The 19,797-nt window shown below is 38.7% G+C and overlaps 1 protein-coding gene across 3 annotated transcripts in view; it reads right to left on the bottom strand.

Moving 5' to 3' along the window:
- Positions 1 to 19,797, bottom strand: part of Tmem131 (transmembrane protein 131) — a 159,562-nt gene that overhangs the window by 52,468 nt on the left and 87,297 nt on the right. For all 3 annotated transcript variants that reach the window (XM_078028503.1, XM_005339599.4, XM_078028504.1), the window contains 4 exons: positions 13,246 to 13,369; positions 7,069 to 7,185; positions 5,283 to 5,405; positions 1,256 to 1,336 (listed from right to left, as the gene is read on the bottom strand). In XM_078028503.1, the coding sequence (XP_077884629.1) occupies positions 1,256 to 1,336; positions 5,283 to 5,405; positions 7,069 to 7,185; positions 13,246 to 13,369 (445 nt within the window). The remainder of the gene's footprint in view (positions 1 to 1,255; positions 1,337 to 5,282; positions 5,406 to 7,068; positions 7,186 to 13,245; positions 13,370 to 19,797) is intronic.

A 19,797-nucleotide genomic window follows, 5' to 3' on the forward strand; every position in this document is an offset into this window, starting at 1 on the left:
AGTCACCACTAAAGGGCAGAGCTGACCTACAAATCAGTTACTAGGTCATGTTAGCAGTGGTGAGGTTTCATGCCTAAGTTTTCTAGCCCAACAGAAATGTCACCACCAGAGGGAAAATATTTTTCTAGAAGAACATAGTAATCTCTACAGATAACCAAGAGGGCTTACACTTGCTTTCATTTAAAGCCTAACAGAACAAAATAAAGGTTCCCAAGCAAATGCACAGTCTAGGGATGCTCTACCACTTGGCTACATCCTTAGCTATGCCCCATTTTGAGACAGAATCTTGCTAAGTTGACCAGGCTGATCTTGGACTTTCGATCCTCCTGCCTCAGACTCCAGTGTCCCCTGTTGACAAAACTGTTTCTAAATTTTCAAGTCAACTTTCCAAAACTATCACCTGTACATCTCTTCCCTGATTGACTCTGGTTAGAAGAGAGAATGGAGGAGCCTTTCATGAACGTGCGCGGGGTGGGAGGTGGGGGGGCAGGAAGAAACTTTGAGCTTCAGAGCTTATTCACAGTGATAAAGTCAGTGTATCTCTAATCACAAGTGAAGAAAGACTTGACTGACCTTGGTACCAAAACTGCATTTACCACAATGGTCTTTTCCCTCTTGGATTTCAGCATGGTAGACAACATTTACAAAAACTCTCATTTGGCAAAAAACTTTTCAAAGAAGGTAGTTCCTGGATAGTCTTTAATGTGGCTAATATTTGTCAAGAGAAAGTGATTCTCTAAACATGGAAATAAACTGGTATTAAATATTCAGTGACACTGAAGGTAGATGGAGATCATCCAAGAATTTAAAATGTCCTTTGTTATCCCAGAAAATGAACTAAAGTTCTCTCTGCAAATGCCATCTCCTCTAGCAACAGTGAGACTGAATGTTAAACTCTCTACCTTCAGAAATACAATGAATCCTTCCCACTGTTTGCTCCCTGCCCAAAGAAAACTTTGTATAAAGCATATCATCAATGACCAGGTTCAGAGGCAACGTTTCCAATGCAGTGCTGAGAAACTGCTTTCGTTCCACACAGTGGGGCTAAGGCTCTGGCCGGCTTTGTTCACTGATTTTTTAAAGAAGTACAATTTATATTTTCCCCTCATTCTTTCATTCAATTTTCAAATATATCGAAAATACATTTAATGTTTCAAGACATTAAAGAAAAGTTCCCTATATTTCTTCAGGCAACGAAGAGTTAGGTATTTTCCAACTCTTCATTGTATTTAAGAAACAACTGGCTTCCACTCACCCACAGCTTCCTCGTTCCTCCCTGTTGCCCGGTTGGAAGCTCCAGGTGAAGGTCTCCTCCACTTGAGTACATCTCTACCACCTGGGACAGAGGACCACATGCTGATTAGTGTCAAAAATCACATTCTCAACCCGAGTGACTTGCTGTTTCAGAAGTAAGTTTGGTATCATAACTGTTTATCTGAAAAAGTGTGTCCTGATATAAATGTAGGATACCACATCTTATCATTCAATTCAGTGCCTCATATGCATCCAATGGTGGTACTGTTAATTAAAACAAAATAATTGAAAATTAAACTTAGAAACAGTGAAGCTGGTTCAGAGACTAGGTTAAAAAGCAACAGAACAATTCTTTTTCACATAAAATAATTTGAGGAAATCATTTTCAAGTCTTAGAAATACCTGTCTCGTATTTCTTGTAGAAACATGTTTCTTTAATAATACACAGATATCAAGAGATAGCAGCTTATCCAATAACTACAACCATGACAGAGTGAAGAGATAATTAGCCCGAGATATGAAACCAACCTAGTACAGTATGGAAACACCTGGTTTCTGGGGAAGGGACAGAGGTTAACCAGGACAAGGGCCTGGCTGAACAGGAGGAAGAACTCCTCAAGTTCTGTGGCTCAGTGGAGCACCTATGCTTGACAGTGATGAACTGTCTATTCAGAGTAGCTAGTTAAAAGGATTTCAAAAGTTTCCAACACAAATAAATGATAATTTCTGATGTGAGAGATAAGCCAGTGACCCTGAGCTGGTCATTACACTTTGTATATATGTACTGAAATGTCACAGTGTACATACCTCAAGATACATACAATCACTACAAGTCAAAACAAAACCACAAAACATAAAACATATCTGGCTTCTACTGGTAACAAATTAACAGGTCCTAATAGCTCTGTGACTTGTGCTTACACTTACAATTTTTTAGAAAAGGCCTAAGGTTATCACTGATACACAAAAAATAATCCACATTTAAGCATACAACTGAGGAATTCTGACATATGTTTGTAGGCATGAAGCCGTCTCACTGCAATTAAGATACCAAGGAGATCCACTGCCCCCACCTTATGCCCTCTGCAAACTATACTCCTTTTCTGCCCCTTCCTATTTCCCAGAAATCACGGACCTCTCTGTGTCAGTGTAGATTAGCTTACATTTTCTAAAATTTATATAAAGGGGATAAACAGTATGCACTCGTCTGGCTTCTTTAATTCATGTAATTATCTTGAGATACACCATTTTGTATGTATTAATAGGTTGTTTCGTTTCTATTTTATGGCTATTTTACAGTTTCTATGCATTCACTGGTTTCTCCAGTGTGCAGCTATGAAGATAAAGCTGCCTTGACACCAAGTACAAAAGCCTTGGTGTGGAGACCTGCTTTCCCTTCTTTGGGGTTAGTGCCACAGAACAGGTCAGACGTCAGGAGACTTTCCTATAAAGGCAGGTAACCCTAGCTCTTTGAAAGAAGGAATACATTTCATCAACTTAACTAAATCTGGGGTGATGTGGAAGGGAAACTTCCACTTGTTTCATCACAAAAAGTCCCCAGAAGTGAATACAAAGGACAAAACCAGGGGAGCTGTAATACTGAGTACAAGCTTGGATATTTTTGTTGTTTTTTTCTTCTTGTGGTACATATTGCTATATGTACCACAAGAAGAAAGACTGAAGGGCTAAGATTTCCTGACTGTAACTCATCTGCTGACCTCCTCCAGTGCTCTCCTGGAGCAGACTGTGTCAACCACAGCAACACTCTGACTGCTGTGGGGACTGCAGATTTTCTTCTGAAAAGCCAGAAAACATCACACAATAGTTCATTTAATCTTTCAAGGTAACAAAAAAAGAAGCATAATAATGTTTGGAAACAAGATTGCTACTGATGATAGGGAAGATGAGTAGGAAATGGAGACTGAAAAACTCTGAATTACCAAAAGGAATATTGCATTAAAAACCAGGAACTGGTGACAGTCTGTGATTTTCATCTATTTGTCCTAATTTAGTAGAGTTTAGAAGAAAAGGTGGACAAACAACATAGTCAGAATATAATTTATGTAAAAAAGTATATCTGTGTGCCCACATGTGCCTGCAAATGCACAGAAAAAAGGTGTGAAAGACATCATGCAGATCCCAGTGGGGTCTCTGAGGAGGGGCCGAGACTGCAGCTGTGTCGTCCATATGACAGATACCAGCCACATGTGCTCATTTACATTTAAAAACTGGAACAAAATGAAATTAAATGTTCAGTTCTTCAGCAACCACAGCCACATGAGGATAGTGGCTATTGTCCTGGACAAAGTAGAGGCAGAATTTTTTTGTCATCAAAGTTCTGTTGGAAAGTAGGGCATTCAAGGGGACCTCTGCTTCACTGGTATAACTGCTGCATGCTTTGGTATCAGGCAGATCACATGTGAATGTGTATAATAAAATAACTGAATGCATTTTCTTGCTGTACAATATTTTCTTAAATCTGAAGGCAAGTCCACCGACACAGCACTACCTATTACAGGACTCTTGGGGTCCAAGAAGGCAACTTTAATTTCTCTTCCTCTCCTGTCTGCTGGTGAAACGGCCACTGTGGTAAATCCTGAAAAGACTAGAGGAAATGAATTCAAAGTAGTAGCTGTTCTAGATGACAGGTGGGTAACTCCAAAGGCTGAGGGGAAAAGGTACAGACCCCAGGCTATTAAACAACTGGAGATGACCAACACCGTCGAGTCCTACAAGCTCCATCCTTCTGTGTGACAATCAGCTTCTGGGTCTGTAGCCTGCCAACCACAGAGGGCACCCTGGGTGCTGTGTTACACTTTTTCCACAGCAGGGTGGGGTGGGGTGACTCACGCACCAGGGTCTGCGAGACATGGTTTTATTTCATTGAAAAAAATAAAGAAAAGAAAGCAGCCAACTGGGGCTTCTGTATACATCTGTGATAAAAGTTAGCAGAACAGGGAAAATTCACTGTGCCCTAAAGTAGCAAAGTGTCTAAATGACAGATTGATGATGAAGACAGCAACACTTTGATTTGTAAAAGAGAAAGCAGAGCATTTCCCTCCTTTGTGATGGAGATATCTAAAGAAATTAAAACTGGGGCAATGGGCTTTTATCAGTAGCTCTTCTCAGCCAGGTGTTGGGAGGGACTTCCTTTTGGTTGCTTCAGTTTGTAATTCCTAAGTGTCTCACTATTCAGGCTCTGAAAATCTCCTTTTGTCCCTCCACATTTCCCCTTCATTTTTCATGAACATTTATGCCAGGGGACTGAGGAGGATGAGAATCATAGCCTTGTACTTGCTACATAGTATATGATTTTTCTTCTTCCTACCATTTTCAAGCTACTGTTAAGTCCTGTGATGTGGTCCCGAGAACTCTGGGCCCTGGGTGTATTTATGATGGACGATTCTGGAAAGCATCCACATCTCCTTCTAACACAGACAACACAACTCAGAGCTCTAGTGGCTACATGTGTTAGCTAGGTGGAAGTCGCTGGTGTGGGGAGGGGATTTTAGGAAACCTCTGAAGGAGTGACACTTGCCACACTTGCCACTCCCGCTGCAACAGAGACAGGGAGTGGGTGAGGGGAGGTTTCTAGACTGGCTAAGATAAGGAGTTCAATTTTATAAATAAGAGTCAGTTTGCTTGATTGATTCTGTATTATCCTTCGATGGTTTTAATTTCCAAAATGCCATCACCAAAAGTTTATTATCACAAGTAATAAATGTAAACTATTTTTTTAAAAGTTTATATTGAACCAAAAAGAGCCCAGTTTTTCTGTACAGTTGAACACTTTTCAAATTAAACACAGAACACCCTGAACTATTAACACCTGAGAAGCTACTAAAAATGGTCCCCAAATTGAAAATCCAAACTGTTGTATTCCAAAATTCAGACTATAATACAATTGTATTAAAGTTAACACCCCCCTTAAATGCACTTATAAAACCCCGAAAGTTTTAACAAACAGATTATATGTTACAGAATTCTCACCAAAATGAGGCTTAATTAAAACCACTTCCTAAACTCACCTGTAAAGGCTCACTGTGAGGGTTGTGTATGTTTATAATGGGTGAGAAACTGCTATTCACAGGCACTCTGGCTCCAAGGAACGGCCTCAATCGATATGGATTTGGAACTCCAACACCAAATACCTATTTTGAAGAAGAAAAAAACGCCTCTGAGCTGCTTTTATAACTACCATTTTTAAGGTTATAATTCTGCTTGATCTAAGGAGACTGACAAATCTAATGTAGATAAAAGAGTAATAATACCCTTTTTTAAAAGTGAATTTGGCTACATATTTGATTTACTCAATGTATGTGCATTTGGAATGACGACTATAATATGTTGGAAATGGAAATGGCAGCAGTCCTTCATGGAACACACAAAAACAAGAGAAAAGGGACTCATAAGATTTCAGACAGACCACAGTTAAACTTAGCCCTATGATGACTAAGCAGGGTGAGCCAGTTATTCAAATGACACACACTTATTCAGTGTCTGTGATGTGTGGTGCGCAGGATCACACATGTGCGTGCATGCACACACACACAGCAGTCATCCATTTAGGAGTGAACAAGATAAATAATGTGCCTACTCTCATGAAACTTACAATCTAGTTTGGGGACAAACTAGATGTCAACAAAAAAGGTCTAAAAACATCCCTCTGGCTCAGAGTGGGTCCTGAACTGTGGACAGGGATGGGGCTGGGGAGGAGGGGAGGCAGTCAGCCGGCTGCAGTGTAATCCAGAGAGTGCTCATGGTGCATGAGGAGGGAAGTGGACAGGCTCAGGAGACACTCGGGAGGAAGACTGGGAGAATGACTAGGTGTGGAGAGATACAGATGGAAAACAGAAGCCCTCAGAGAGTCCACACTGGCTGCAAACAGTGGGGATGCCTCTAGGGCCACGACTTCTACTCTTACACTGTCTTCCTGTTTGCCGGTCAAGTGCATGTTAAACGGGGGGTCGTCTACACAGCACTCGGAACTTACTGAACAAAGCAGCTGTTACTGCTTACTGAAAGCCTCTGAAACAACCCGTGAAGGCTTATCCAGTGGCAGCAAGCAGAACACGGCACTTCACTAAAATGGAAAAGTTTACTCTGATTCTTATTTTCAAAACAGAAGTGCTCTGGAGATTGGAGAGGAAATGTTTAAAAAAAACAAAAAAAGGCATAGTAAGTAAGAACTGAAACACTTTTGAGTTCCTAGTAGCAAAGTAGGATAACTGGGGCAATCACTGAACCTTCCTAAATTTCAACTTCCTCATCTAAAAAACCATGAGAATAATAAAATCTAATGCAAGTAGAAGTTCATATAGTGTCGACAAATGAAAAATTCTTCATAATCTTAATATATAAAAATCTTGATTCATACACAGAATGGCTGATTTACAAAAGATTTATTATATGATTCCTATAAACATGAATTTTCTTTAATAATCCAAACAAGAAATCTATGTAAAACAAATTGATCAAAATTTGAACAATATACCTCCTAAAGAAAAGCAGGCACATACATTTTAATTTCAAAGTTATTATTAAATATGCTTCATAAGTATGTTAGTCTTTAAAAATTGAGTCAGTATAAAAATACTTTTTGTTAATCTCATATTAACACTTTAGCTGTAGTTTTAAGATTATTTGTTCACAGACTGATGTCCATAGTGAATATAAAAAATGCTGTAAGTCTAAACTCTTACATTTCTATTATCTCAAGTTTCTGAAGTGAGTTCTTAAAAGGCTGTCATATGAAGTTGGCGACGATGATTATATTTTATAAAAATAAATAAAAGTTTTAATTCTCGTTCTTACCTGGTAAGTAAATACCCCATGATTAGATGTGTTAATAAATAAAGTATTTTCTACATTTCCTACTACTCTTGCAAGAAAAACTACATCAAATGATGTATTTCCTCCCGGAAGAATTTTCTGAAAAAGAAAAAAAAAAAAAAGTTAAACTGGTGACCCTCCCCGCCCCCCAAAATCTGATCATACTGGCCAAAATTAGCTCAAGTTCTCTATAATGAGTATCTTGGAATCATTTACATAAACTAGCTTTTTTTTCTTTAAAATTTAAGCATTAAGTTATACGAACTATTGCACAATGGAAAATAACAAAAAGACGTCTTCATAATGGATGTCTGCAGTCACGTGGCTTGTCCATTACCAGCCCAGAGCCCTGTACAACAGATGGCTGCCTTGGACTCTGTCATTCAGTGTTTGCCAGGCTGGAATGAAGTACCTCATTATAGGCAGTTCCATGACCAGTCAATCAAGCAGGCTTTGGACTGAAGCTGAGCTTTTCACATAGATGTACTACCCTACTACTAAGCAGCAGTTTGTATTATTATTCTGAAGAATAAGCCCAGGCCCGCACCCCTCCTACCTCTGCCATCCATCCACATAGGCACAAAATGTCCTTGTAACTTAAATTAGGAAAGAAGGCAAGGGACAAAGTACATGTGGGATCTCACTCCTGTTATCTGGGGCAGACTGAAAACGTCACTGCAGTCAAAGAAATAAAAAAATCATTACACAAAACAACAGGGGCCGTTCCATGAAGTTCAAGGCTGGGACTGCAATTCTGCTTGCAGTGAAGCCTTAAAAGGCATTTAACAAGGGCTGGGATTGCGGCTCAGAGGCAGAGCGCTTGCCTCGAATGTATGAGGCACTGGGTTCGATCCTCAGCACCACATAAAAATAAATAAAATAAATAAAGGTATTGTGTCCGTCTACAACTAAAAAAATATTTTTTTAAAAAGGCATTTAACAAGCAAAGCTGATAACCTCTCCCATTCTGAGTATAAGGCTACGACTCCAAAGTACTCCAAATTATAACTCAAAATACATGGCACTGAGACTCTGCTTTGCTTAAGGATGAAAAACGTTGGAAAGAGCATTTCTCCTGCATTATCAGCAACAAAAAGCAGAAAAACTTATAAAGTCACAATTGTCCTTGAACCTATATCAGAGATTGGTTATCAACCACCCAAAATCTCAGGAAGACAAACACTTCCAAGGAGAGATGGAATGTGACTACTGGCTCACCCAACACTGAGAATGGTACAGTCGAGGCTACCACCAGGAGGTAAAAAAGAATTCAGTGAAAATGTTTACAGAGTTTAAAGGCTGTGTGTGCTCTCCCAGGAGAGCACAGAACCTCTGGAAGCTGTGACCACTAGGTGGAGCCACACCGGAGTCAGAGATCAATGACATCCACATCTGCTGAGTCCCTAGAGAGTCAGACATTGAACAGTGAGTGCACTTTTGAATAATCCACAGCTTGTGTAAGTAGTCATGAAAGAAATTATATTTTCAGTTGATTTGAGAACACAATGTGTACAAATTTGTGGGCAGCAGTTAAGACAATACTTGGAAGGAAATTTTAGCATCAAATGATTATTTTGAACATAAATGTCTCAAATGAATAATCTATGTTTCTGCTTTGAGAAACTAGAAAAAGAGTCAATTAAATCCAAAGTAAGTAAAAGGAAGAATAATAAAGAGAGGAGGAAAAATTAAACAGAGTATAGAAAAAAAATTAATAAAACCAGTGCTGGTGCCAGAAAAAGGCCTATAAAACTGATAAAAACCTCTATACAGAATAATTGAATGAAAAGCGAGAGGATGAGAACAAAAAAGAAGGAACTAAAATATGAGTATTATTGCTGGGCACAATGGTGCCTACCTATAAACCCAGTGGCTTGGGAGGCTGAGATAGGAGGATTGTGAGTTCAAAGCCAACCTCAGCAAAAGTGAGGTGCTAAGCGACTCAGTGAGACCTGGTCTCTAAATAAAATACAAAATAGAGCTGGGGACGTGGCTCAGTGGTCGAGTGCCCCTGAGTTCAATCCCCAGTACACCCCCTGCAAATAAGTATTATTATATACTCTTTACAGATAAAAAAGGGTAAAGGAATATTATGAACAACCCTATGTCTATAAATTAAATAACTAGAGGAAACATATATCCCTTTTCATTTCTATTCAGGTGGCAACAATCTTTTAATTTGTATTTTCATATTGGTGGGGAGTATTGAAGATTGAACTCAGGGACACTTGACCACTGAGCCACATCCCCAGCCCTATTTTGTAGTTTTTTAATTTAGAGACAGGGCCTCACTGAGATGCTTAGTGCCTCATTTTTGCTGAGGCTGGCTTTGAACTTGCAATCCTCCCGTCTCAGCCTACCGAGCTGCTAGGATCATAAGCTGCGTCACTGTGCCCCGCATTGTTGTTTTCTTATTTGATTTAAGTTGCCAAAGTCGTCCTTATTATACTTAGTAATACAGTGCAAAGATCTAAGAAGAAAAAGTTAATATCCTCAAGCCTTGTCCATTCTCACCCCTCAGGTTATCTAGTTAACCTGAATATCTGTAACTTGCTCTAGCTCTTATAATCAAAGGTACATATTCTTTGCTTTCTATAAAACATGACATTACATCCTGCTCCACCACATGCCTTTCTTACATAAACACATGCATATTATTCACAGCATATCCTAGATTAACAGATACAGATCTATTTCATTCTTTTTGTCATCTGTACAATATCCCATACAAATGGTAAATCACGTTCTGTTCAATTCCCAACACCATACTTGAACATCACAGTTTAACCTAAAACAGAATAAATAATGTCCAGTTTCTACAATGAATTAAAGATAGTCATTAGTATTCATTAATGGCCTTCAACCCATAAAATTATTTTTCATTCTAAAGCACATGCATGTAAGTGGACCAAAACATTTAGACTGAAACAAAGTTTTTCTTAGTTTTCAGTTTGTCTGGAAATTGATTTACTCAAAAAATTTCAGTAATCAAAGACAAAATTATTTTTGTTTCCTTGCTATGTGTGTAAGGCATCCCCTTCCATAGTTCAAACAAGTGAAATATGACTATCCATACAGTATTAAAAGACTGTATCCTTTGATGCAAAACATACATTGTATATGGGACTAATCTGCAGTCTTAATATTAGGTAACTTTTAAGTATAATTAGAAAAATATATTTAATTACTAATAACTGTAGATAAATTAATAATTGAAGATATATAAAGAGAAATAAGATGTCAGAAAAACACATTTCTACATCTCTTACCCTACTGGTTAATATGAAGGTGGCATTAGTTAATAATCAAAAACTCTATGAGTTACAGAAAACTTTTTATTGCTAAAGAAGTTAAGACCTAGAACTATGTAATGTTTTGAACGACCAATAATAAAAAAAAAAAAAAAAAGAAGAAGAAGTTAAGACCTGCCTAGGATGCTGAGGATGATGCAGGGAGGCAGAGTCGCAAGGACACAGAGAAAGGTCTGCTCGCCTGGGTGCAGAAACACCAAAGCCCCTGGCTGCAGGCACAAAAGCTGAGGAGGAGGGGAAGGAGGTTATTTCTTCCCTCAGGAGTTCATTCTCTCTCCATTCCTCCTCCTGAGCTTCTGGAGTCAATGTTACCGCAGGGAAGAAGATGGAAAGATAAGGAGGAGGAACAAAGGTAAAAAAAAGCAGATTGCAGCTGTATCCTTTGAAGCAAAATCTGGACCATCTAAATGTTGCTTTTACTGTTTAATTTCACCTCCTGACCAGCAGAAAACACAGATCTATTTTTAACTTGTTCTTTGATTATGTACACTTTTATTTTTTTGTGGTGCTGGGGATTGAACCCAGGTCCTTGTGAATTCCAGGCGAGCATTCTACCAACTGAACTATATCCCCAGCCTCAGTTTATATTTTTAAGAATTTCCAGGAAAACTATTCTCTTCACATAAGTTCATCTGTAGAAACAGATCGAGTTCAGAAATGGTAAAATGGTGATCTTTAGCTAATGTTGTTTGGTCCACGCTGTTTCTAAAACTGAGTTCATTAACAATGTGTAAAAACTGGGAAACATAAAAATTCTTATTCCTGATTTTTCTTGAAGAATCAGAACTGTACATGGACTGACACTTTCAAAGGCCGCTAAGACTGCAGCCTTGGTGGGCCACATGCTCTCCACAGAACTCCCTGTCCCTCTGGCTTGTGAAGGTAGAGAAAAGAGTGAAAACCCTGGCCTTTACCCCAAGTAAAGCTGGTGTTCAGAAACAACAAACATCACTTGAACTAGCAATGTTAAAAAAGTTATAAATATAACGTGTAGTGCAGATGTGAACTATTTTTGAACTGTTTCCATGTTTACCTGCCCTCTAACTCAACACACACACAGGCACTGAGGAAAGCTGGCTGGTTCCACATGCATATGAGTGTAGGACACAAGCCAGCCACTGTAGTGCAGTACCACTGGGATCACTGGGAGGCTAAGTGCCCTAGACCTCACCTTAGTTCTTTTTTTTTTTTTTAAAAGAGAGAGAGAGAGAGAGAGAGAGAGAGAGAGAGAGAGAGAGAGAGATAGATAGATAGATAGATAGAGGGGGGGGAGAGTTTTTAATATTTATTTGTTAGTTTTTGGCGGACACAACATCTTTGTTTGTATGTGGTGCTGAGGATCGAACCCGGCTGCATGCATGCCAGGCGAGTGCGCTACTGCTTGAGCCACATCCCCAGCCCCTTCACCTTAGTTCTTGCAAATAACTGCATGACCTGGGCAAACCTCTCCAGGATAAGGCTTTTCATTATACACACAGGTCTATCAGAACTAGAATTCTACTTTACACATTTATAAGAACTGTGGAGTTATCTTTTAGGTACAACAAACACATTGATAATGAACTTAGGTGAAATTTACTTTCAGAAACATTTAAGAAAAGAGATATTTTCCATTAGTACTATAAACAACTTATTACCAAAATAACATGATGACTTATCGATACTTCATTTATAAAATGCGTTTAAGTAAAAAAAAGTCAAAATTATTTTTTTAAATCCTACAAGTTGCTACCTAGTAACATATGATGAAATAGGACTTTAGAAATGAGAAATGTAAAAATCTAAACAACTGATATAAAACTAATAGCTTCTATGTTTAAAAAAGTTCCTTTTTTGTTCTTTATTGCATCTCTTCAGAGTCGTCAGTGGAAAGATGAAATTAGGTTCCATTTATTTACTTCTCTGATACTAGATACTTATACATTAAAGCTTAATGCATTCTCTTAAATTCAAAACTTACGATCCAATTTTTAATTTTGATAAGAAAAAAGTCCTTTTTAAAATAATAACATAACAAGTCCACTGACTAACTACAAAACTATAAGTAAAATTTTAGAGCATGCCTGCGGTAGAGCCCTAACATAGTCCCAAGATGCCTGTGACTATGCCAGGGCCCTGCCCCTGTGGTTATTTACAAGGCATGGTAAAGGATTTGGCAGTCAGCTGACGCTCAGTTAGTGGAAAGGCAGGCCATGCAGATGGCCCTGAGCCAGTGCCACGAGTCTTCAAAAGCAGAGTTTGCTCCACTGGTGGCAGAAGAGGAAGAGTAAGGGGAAATAACACATTGCTGCTGGCGTGGAGGTGGAGGGGCCCCTGAGAAGGAATGTCGGGCTGAGAGGGATCTGTGGTTAACATCAGCAACCGAATAGGGCTTCAGTTCCACAGGCACAGGAACTCAATTGTGCCGACAACTCGAATGAGTCTGGAGGTGGATTTCCCCTCAGCACCTCCAGACAAGGGCTCAGCCTGGCAGCCTAATCTCCCCTGTGATAGCTGAGCTAACAACCCACTGGATTCGCAACCTACTGACTGCGTGCTAATGAGTGGGTATGGTCTTAAGCCATCAATTTATGATAATTTGTTATGCACCAATAGAAAGATGCCAAGAAATTATTAAGAGAAAATCAACTGACTGTAAGGATATTTAAGATTCCCAGCTGTTTTGTGTTGAGAAAAACAATGTCTTTTTAAGGGAAGGAGTAATAACTCTCAGGAAACTGAACAAACTCAAATCTAGGAAAGATAAGAAACATTCAAGCCAGATTCTAATTACAGTGAATAAAATTATTCATCAATAAAATATCCAACTAAGCACCCAGGAGAGATAATTTTTAGCAGAGAAACTTACCCTATTTTGAAAAAATGATGCATGAAAATGTGATGTTGTAGCAGATATGGATACTAAAGTAATGGTTTCTTCAGAACTAGGATTATGTAAGTAGACCTTCTCCATTTTTGGCATTCCAACTGGCCTGTAAAAATGAAAAGGCAACTGTTACAAATACTTCAAAGATAATTCTAATTGTAAAGATAAGTACCAGTCATTTAAAACATTAAATATCCAAATTATTAAAAGTTCATATTCAAATACATTAAAATATCAAATTGATTAAAATGTAAAATTACACACAAAATACATTTCACTACTCAGCAAATATTTATTGAGTGTCTGTCACAGGCTACCTGCTATGCCAAGTGCCATGATACAGCAAGGTCAGTCTCAGCCCAGTGAAACCTACAATGTAATGAGGAACAGGCAGGGACCAAGTGGACCAGATTGGTCCTTTTCTCTCAGCAATGCCACCCTGCCCTCCTACAGACTGAGAACCATGTACTTCTCGAACTGCACTGGTAAATAAATGGGATGGATTCAAACTAAAAAGCTTCTTCTTGGCAAAGGAAACAATCAATAATGTGAGCATAGAGCCTACAGATTGGCAGAAAATCTTTACCACATGCACTTCAGATCATGCATTAATCTCTAGGATATATCAAGAATTCAAAAAAATTAACACCAAAATAAAACAAAACAAAAACAAAAAACCAAGTTTGCTTTCAAAGTGAAATCTAATGAAGTCCACTTAGTGCTTCTGTAGCCATTCTTCTCAACTTATACAGCATCAGAGAATTCTGCACGTAAATTATACATTTTTTTTTCTTAGCGTTCTATGGTCATTTCATTGTCCTGAGCCTTCTCTCTCCGGCAAGATTATCAGCACCCTGAGGGCAAATGATACATCACATACTTTCTGCATGCTGCCCATAATAATATCTAGCACAGTCCCAGGCATGTGATAAGAGCATGCATGTGTGTTGGCTTGCTTTCTCTCTCTCTCTCTCCATACACATACACACACACACACACACACACACACACACACACACACACACACACACACCTCTCTCTCCTTATTAAGGCTCTCCTGATCTGATCTTACCCAACACAAACAAGTACGTTGCTAGGTTTTCACAATCCCAACATTCCACCCAGGCTGGGTGCTGGTGATTGACCCATGTCTCGGCCAACTGTTCACTGTTTTTCTCCTTAACCTCTACACCAATTCAAACTGTCACGTTCTAAGTCAAATACAACCTTCTTTCATGAGGCCCTTTCTTCATACAAGCATTTTAGGACATGCTTTAAAAAATTTTATGTGCTTTTTAATTCAAATTCAAGGTTTGTGTTTAAACCCCCAACCCTAAGAAGCTGAAAATGCAGAGGCAGAACTGTGTTTTCTATCTGGTTCAAGTATCCAGCTTGCTTTTGTCCTGAAAGAAGTTTTGTCTCTACATTTTCTTCCATTCAGTTGATCGCCTCCAATTTAAGACTTGGGAAATTTGATTAAACAGTGAACCCATGATCATTTTTTGCTAGCTAAAAAAATTACTTGGGTTTTATGTATCTTCAAAGATGGCAAATTAGTAGTATATATGGGGTCTCCTTGCTACTCCCACCTAATTTGCCAACATTGATGAAAGAACTTGAAAATTAGAAGGAGATATGGATTCTGAGAAATAACAACAAACCCAGGGAGAAATCCTCGGGGAACTGAAGGCTGCCTTGAATTGGCAGTTGGGAGGAACAAGGGGGATTGCGGGGCAAAGGGCAGTCCAAGCTGACACAGAGAGGCCAGGCAGAGGAAGGCTTCCCAACACTTACTCTCCACCTCCTTCCCTGTTGTCTTGAGGCCATCAGAGCCGACTCCTGCATCTTGGAACAGGGGAAAGGCTGGCAGTGGCTAGGAGCTGAAGATGGCTGTCCTTGAGCTCTTCTCTGAATGCCCTCTCTGATCCTCCAAAGTCTTAGGGCTGGGGGGTTACACTTTAGGAAGACACTTCTACCCAACAATGCTTATGCCTAAACACTGTTTCAGAGACAGTAGTGACAAATATGGGCAGTCAACAGTGTGTGCAACCAGGGTTCTCCACCTCGGGCATCAGTCCTCTTCTTAAATTCACAAGAAGGGACAAAGGCCTTCTGCCCTTTCTTATTATGCCCTTTAAGACAGTAGCTCATAAAGTCATATAGTAAAACAACATGAGTACATCAACTAGGCAATATATACAATGTGGTGACACACAGGAATGCTAGCCCCAATATGATGACTGAACCTGTAAGAGGATTTATGCTTCCTCACTTCATTAACATCAGACAGACTTAGTTCTTTTTGCGTGAGATGTATGACTTGCAAATAAATTAACCCATTCTGTGGATTGTCTTATTTTCTTGATAGTCATCATTTGGAACACAAAATTTTTAAAACTTTAAGTAATCTAATTATATACTTTATCTTTTGTCACTTATGCTTCTGTATTCCAACCCCCCAAAACAGTGCCCAGTCCAGGGTAATTGTGATACATGGTGTTTTCTTCTAATGGCTTACAGTTTTGTTCCATTACATTTACATCTGATATATTTAGCTTTAATGTTACATTTTGAATTAATGTTGGAGTATGGTGTGAGGTAGAGGTCCAAATGATTTTTTTTTTTTTTTGCATGTGGATATTAAAGTGTTCTAGCATCATTTGTTGCAAAGACTGCTCTTTTCTCTGTTAAGTTGTATTGGTACCACAGTCAAAATCAACCGACAACAAATATAACCGTCTATTTCTAGAATCTAAATTCTTTTCCACTTATCTATGCATCTATCCTTATGTTGGTATCAGTGTCTTAACTACTATTGCTCTGTACAAAGTTTCTGAAATTGGGAAGTGTGAGTCCTCCAATTTTGGTTGCCTTTTAAAGATTGCTTTAGCTGTTCTGGTACCTTATTTTCCATGTGAATTTTAAAATCAAGTTGTCAATTTCCACAAGAAAGACAACTGAGATTTTCAGGGGAATGCACTAAATTCATAGATCAATTTAGGGTACTGTAATCTTAATTTGTGTCTTTTGACTCATGAACATGGAATGTTTTTTTAATTTTTTAATTTCCCTTAGTAATGACTACTTCTAGTTTTCAGTATACAAGCCTTACACTGTTTGTGTCAAATTTACATTTAAGTATTTTATTCTTCTTTGATGTTATTGTAAATAGAATTTTCTTAATTTTAAGATTATTGCCAATGTACAAAAATAGGGTTTTTTGTGTATATTGATCTTGTATCCTGTAACCCTAATAATCCTGCTTATTAGTTCTAATGGTTTTTATTTTCCTAAAATGCATTCCTAAAGAATATCTACATCCTAGTGCACAACATATGCAGACAGACGGTTTTATTTCTTCCTTTCCTACAGGGTGTCTTTTGTTTCTTTATATGTCTAGTTGCCCTGGTCAGACCTGGGGTTTAATATTGAATAGAAGTGACAAGAACAGGCATCACTGTCTTGGTCTTGATTTTAGTAGGGAACTTTGTACTCTTTGTATGGTAAGAATGAGCCAGCCTTCAGGTTTTCATAGATGCTCTTTATAGGTTAAAGAAATTCCCCTTCTATTCCTAATTTGTTGAGAATTATGAAAAGATGCAGCATTTTTCATGTTTTTTTCCCTGTGCTTGACATGTTTCTTTTCCCTTTCTTATATTAGTATGGTGCATTACATCAACTGATTTTCAAATGTTAAACTAAAGCTTGCATTCTTAAGATTAAAACCACTTGGTTATGGTGTATAATTCTTTTTGTATGTTGCTGGATTCTGTTTGGTATTTTGTGGAGAATTTGTGCACATCTATTCAGAAGGGATAGTTGTCTGTGCCCCCCCCCCCCGCTCCTTTGACTTGTTTTGGTATAAGGGGGCAATACAGGCCAAAAAGACTAAGTTGGAAAGTGTACACTTCTATTGTTTAGTAGAGTCTGTGAGTGACTGAGGCTAATTCTTCTTTGTATGTTTTGTAGCAATCACCAGTAAAGTTATGTGTATCAGGGATTGCTTTCTGGGAGGTTTTTGGTGATTAATTTAAACTCTTTAATTGCTATAAGTCTATTCAGAATTTTAAATTTCTTCTTGATCTATTTCCATTCAGACTTTCTGTTTGTTATTTCTATAAGCAAAATGTAAACAAATGGGTATGAAGCTGTGTTTCAACAGAACTTTGTTTACAAAAACAGAGAACAATGGGGGTTAGGGAGGGATACCAGCAAGAGGAGGGAATGGAAGACCCAGACCTCCTTATCCCAATGAGATGCCAAATTAATATACAGAAAAACTCTTTTCATGAGAAACCCAGAAACTAGTTTAAGAGTCTCACCCCAAGTGAACTTGAAACCTGTTGCATCAAAGCTGGTAGAAAAATCTGGTGCATCAACTCTCTAGAGCCTCCACCCCCGGCAAAGCACAACACAACAAGGTGGAAAATCCCAACTTCCAGCTTCTCTTGGGCAGGGAGAGAACAAGCTGGACCACACGCCCAAAGTCTTGATTTTTTAGGGGCCTTCCTTCCTGAGGCATGGATTTCTATCTTGTCTGAATCTAGGGGCCACCGAGAACAAAAGCAATGGTTTGTCCTTACAGATATACAAGGCATACAGCACACCTGTGATCACGATTAACAAGCCATACAAGAATACACTAAATCCTTTGTTTGCTTTGTAGGTTTAAAGTATTTCTAAATCAAAACTGGGAAAAGTAAGTTCAAAAACAGGTAAAACTAACGTACTATTTAGAAATGTGTGCATATACAATATAACAGTAAATAAAATTTAGAAATGATTAGAAGATCGAGGAAAAGTGGTTAATCCTGTAGAGCAAGGAAACTGTCACTGGGGTCACAAACAGAACAGGGTCTAGGTGCTGACAAGCGTTCTCTTTCTCCAGCTGTGTGGTAGTTGTAAAAACACATTTGTCATGCATTTTTCTCTGTGTAAGTATATCATACAAAACAGAAAAAAAAGATAGAGATAAGGTTACAGTGAGGTAACAAAAATACTCTGGAAAGTAAAACAACTCTACAATTGTTAAACACCATATAAAAATGGAATAAAGGGGGCTGGGGATGTGGCTCAGTGGTACAGCGCTGGCCTCACATATGTGAGGCTCTGGGTTCAATCCTCCACATCACATAAAAATAAATAAAATAAAGGTATTGTGTCCAACTATAACTAATATTAAAACAAAACAACCAAACAAACCAAAAAACCTAAATAAAGCATTAGTGGCTTTTTTTTCTCCCCCAAACTATAGAATGACCAGAAGTCAATAAAGATGGCTTTGTTATGTATGCTATTTCCTCAAGGTCAATGAAGTGGAAGGAGTCTGCTGAAGACCTACATTGGAGGCCTCCATTAGAAAAATGCAATTTGGTTTTTACCAGTTGATTCTTATCTAACCATCAATGATAGATGAAGCCTATTTAGTCAGATATGGAGCTCAGTACGCTGGGACATATCCCTGGATAATCCACTGTAAAAAAATGGTAGCAAATGCTATTTAACAATAGAATGTTAGGGAACTCATTAGGTAGCTATTATGATAAATAACTCATAATGCATTTATTTGTCCAAGTTGAAATACTGTCTGTTTACTTATAATCTTGTCTAACTTCCTAATTAGGATTTCACAGACATTCTTGAGTAAAGCCCTCAAAACAAAAGGAGAAAAAAAGAAGTGAAACCCTGGTCAGAATTTCATGTACTCATGTACCTGACTCTCAGCAGTCACACATTTAATCTGCTTTTCATCTGCTGTATCACCTAAATCAAAATCCAAGTGGCCACATGTTCCCATTTCTTCTATGGCTTCATTGTAAAATCTGGGACTCTACATTTTCTGTCTTTCCTAAAATAGAATGATAACATCTTTTTTCCATATTACCCAAAATACACAACAGGGTCCAAAAAATGCAGAAGTTAAGAACTCTTCACTGTCTTTTGTACACATATCACACTTCTAAAAAAGGTTTTGATAACAGTTCACGCTGCTTTATCTCATACACTATTTGAGGATTTCTTTACAAGCTGATGTGAGTTTTGTGGCTGAGGCTGAGGCTGAGGCTGAGGCTGTCTCTGAGGCCTAAACCAAGCTTGGCTTGTGGAAAGCTGTGGGTGCCGCTGCTCTGCAGAAGTCAGGCAGATGCTCCCCGGCCAAGGGCCCTACTGCAGCAGCTCTCCTGGGAAGGCTGTACCCAGACTGCCCTGAAAGCTGGGATTCCACAAACCAGTTTCTCTGCTTTACACAGGAAAGCAGAAACCTGGGCTAACATCACTCCCTGGCTCACAGGCCAGCCATCACGAGGCCCATGGTAGTTCCGTGGCTCAACAGCCTGGCTACAGGTTAAGAGTGGAACAAGGGCTTGGGTTCTGACTGGCGATGGCAGGCTAAGGAAAGCAGGTTTGTGAGGACACTTCTGGCATTATGGAGCAGGAAGCTAAATACTCTCAGACCCTCAAATAAGAAGCAACCAACCTGCTCAATTTTTAGGCCCTTAACCAACTGGCTCATGGATCCTAGATGGGAACTCAGGA

The sequence above is a fragment of the Ictidomys tridecemlineatus genome, chromosome 12 (assembly GCF_052094955.1).
Source record: "Ictidomys tridecemlineatus isolate mIctTri1 chromosome 12, mIctTri1.hap1, whole genome shotgun sequence".
NCBI classification, from domain to species: Eukaryota; Metazoa; Chordata; class Mammalia; order Rodentia; family Sciuridae; genus Ictidomys; species Ictidomys tridecemlineatus.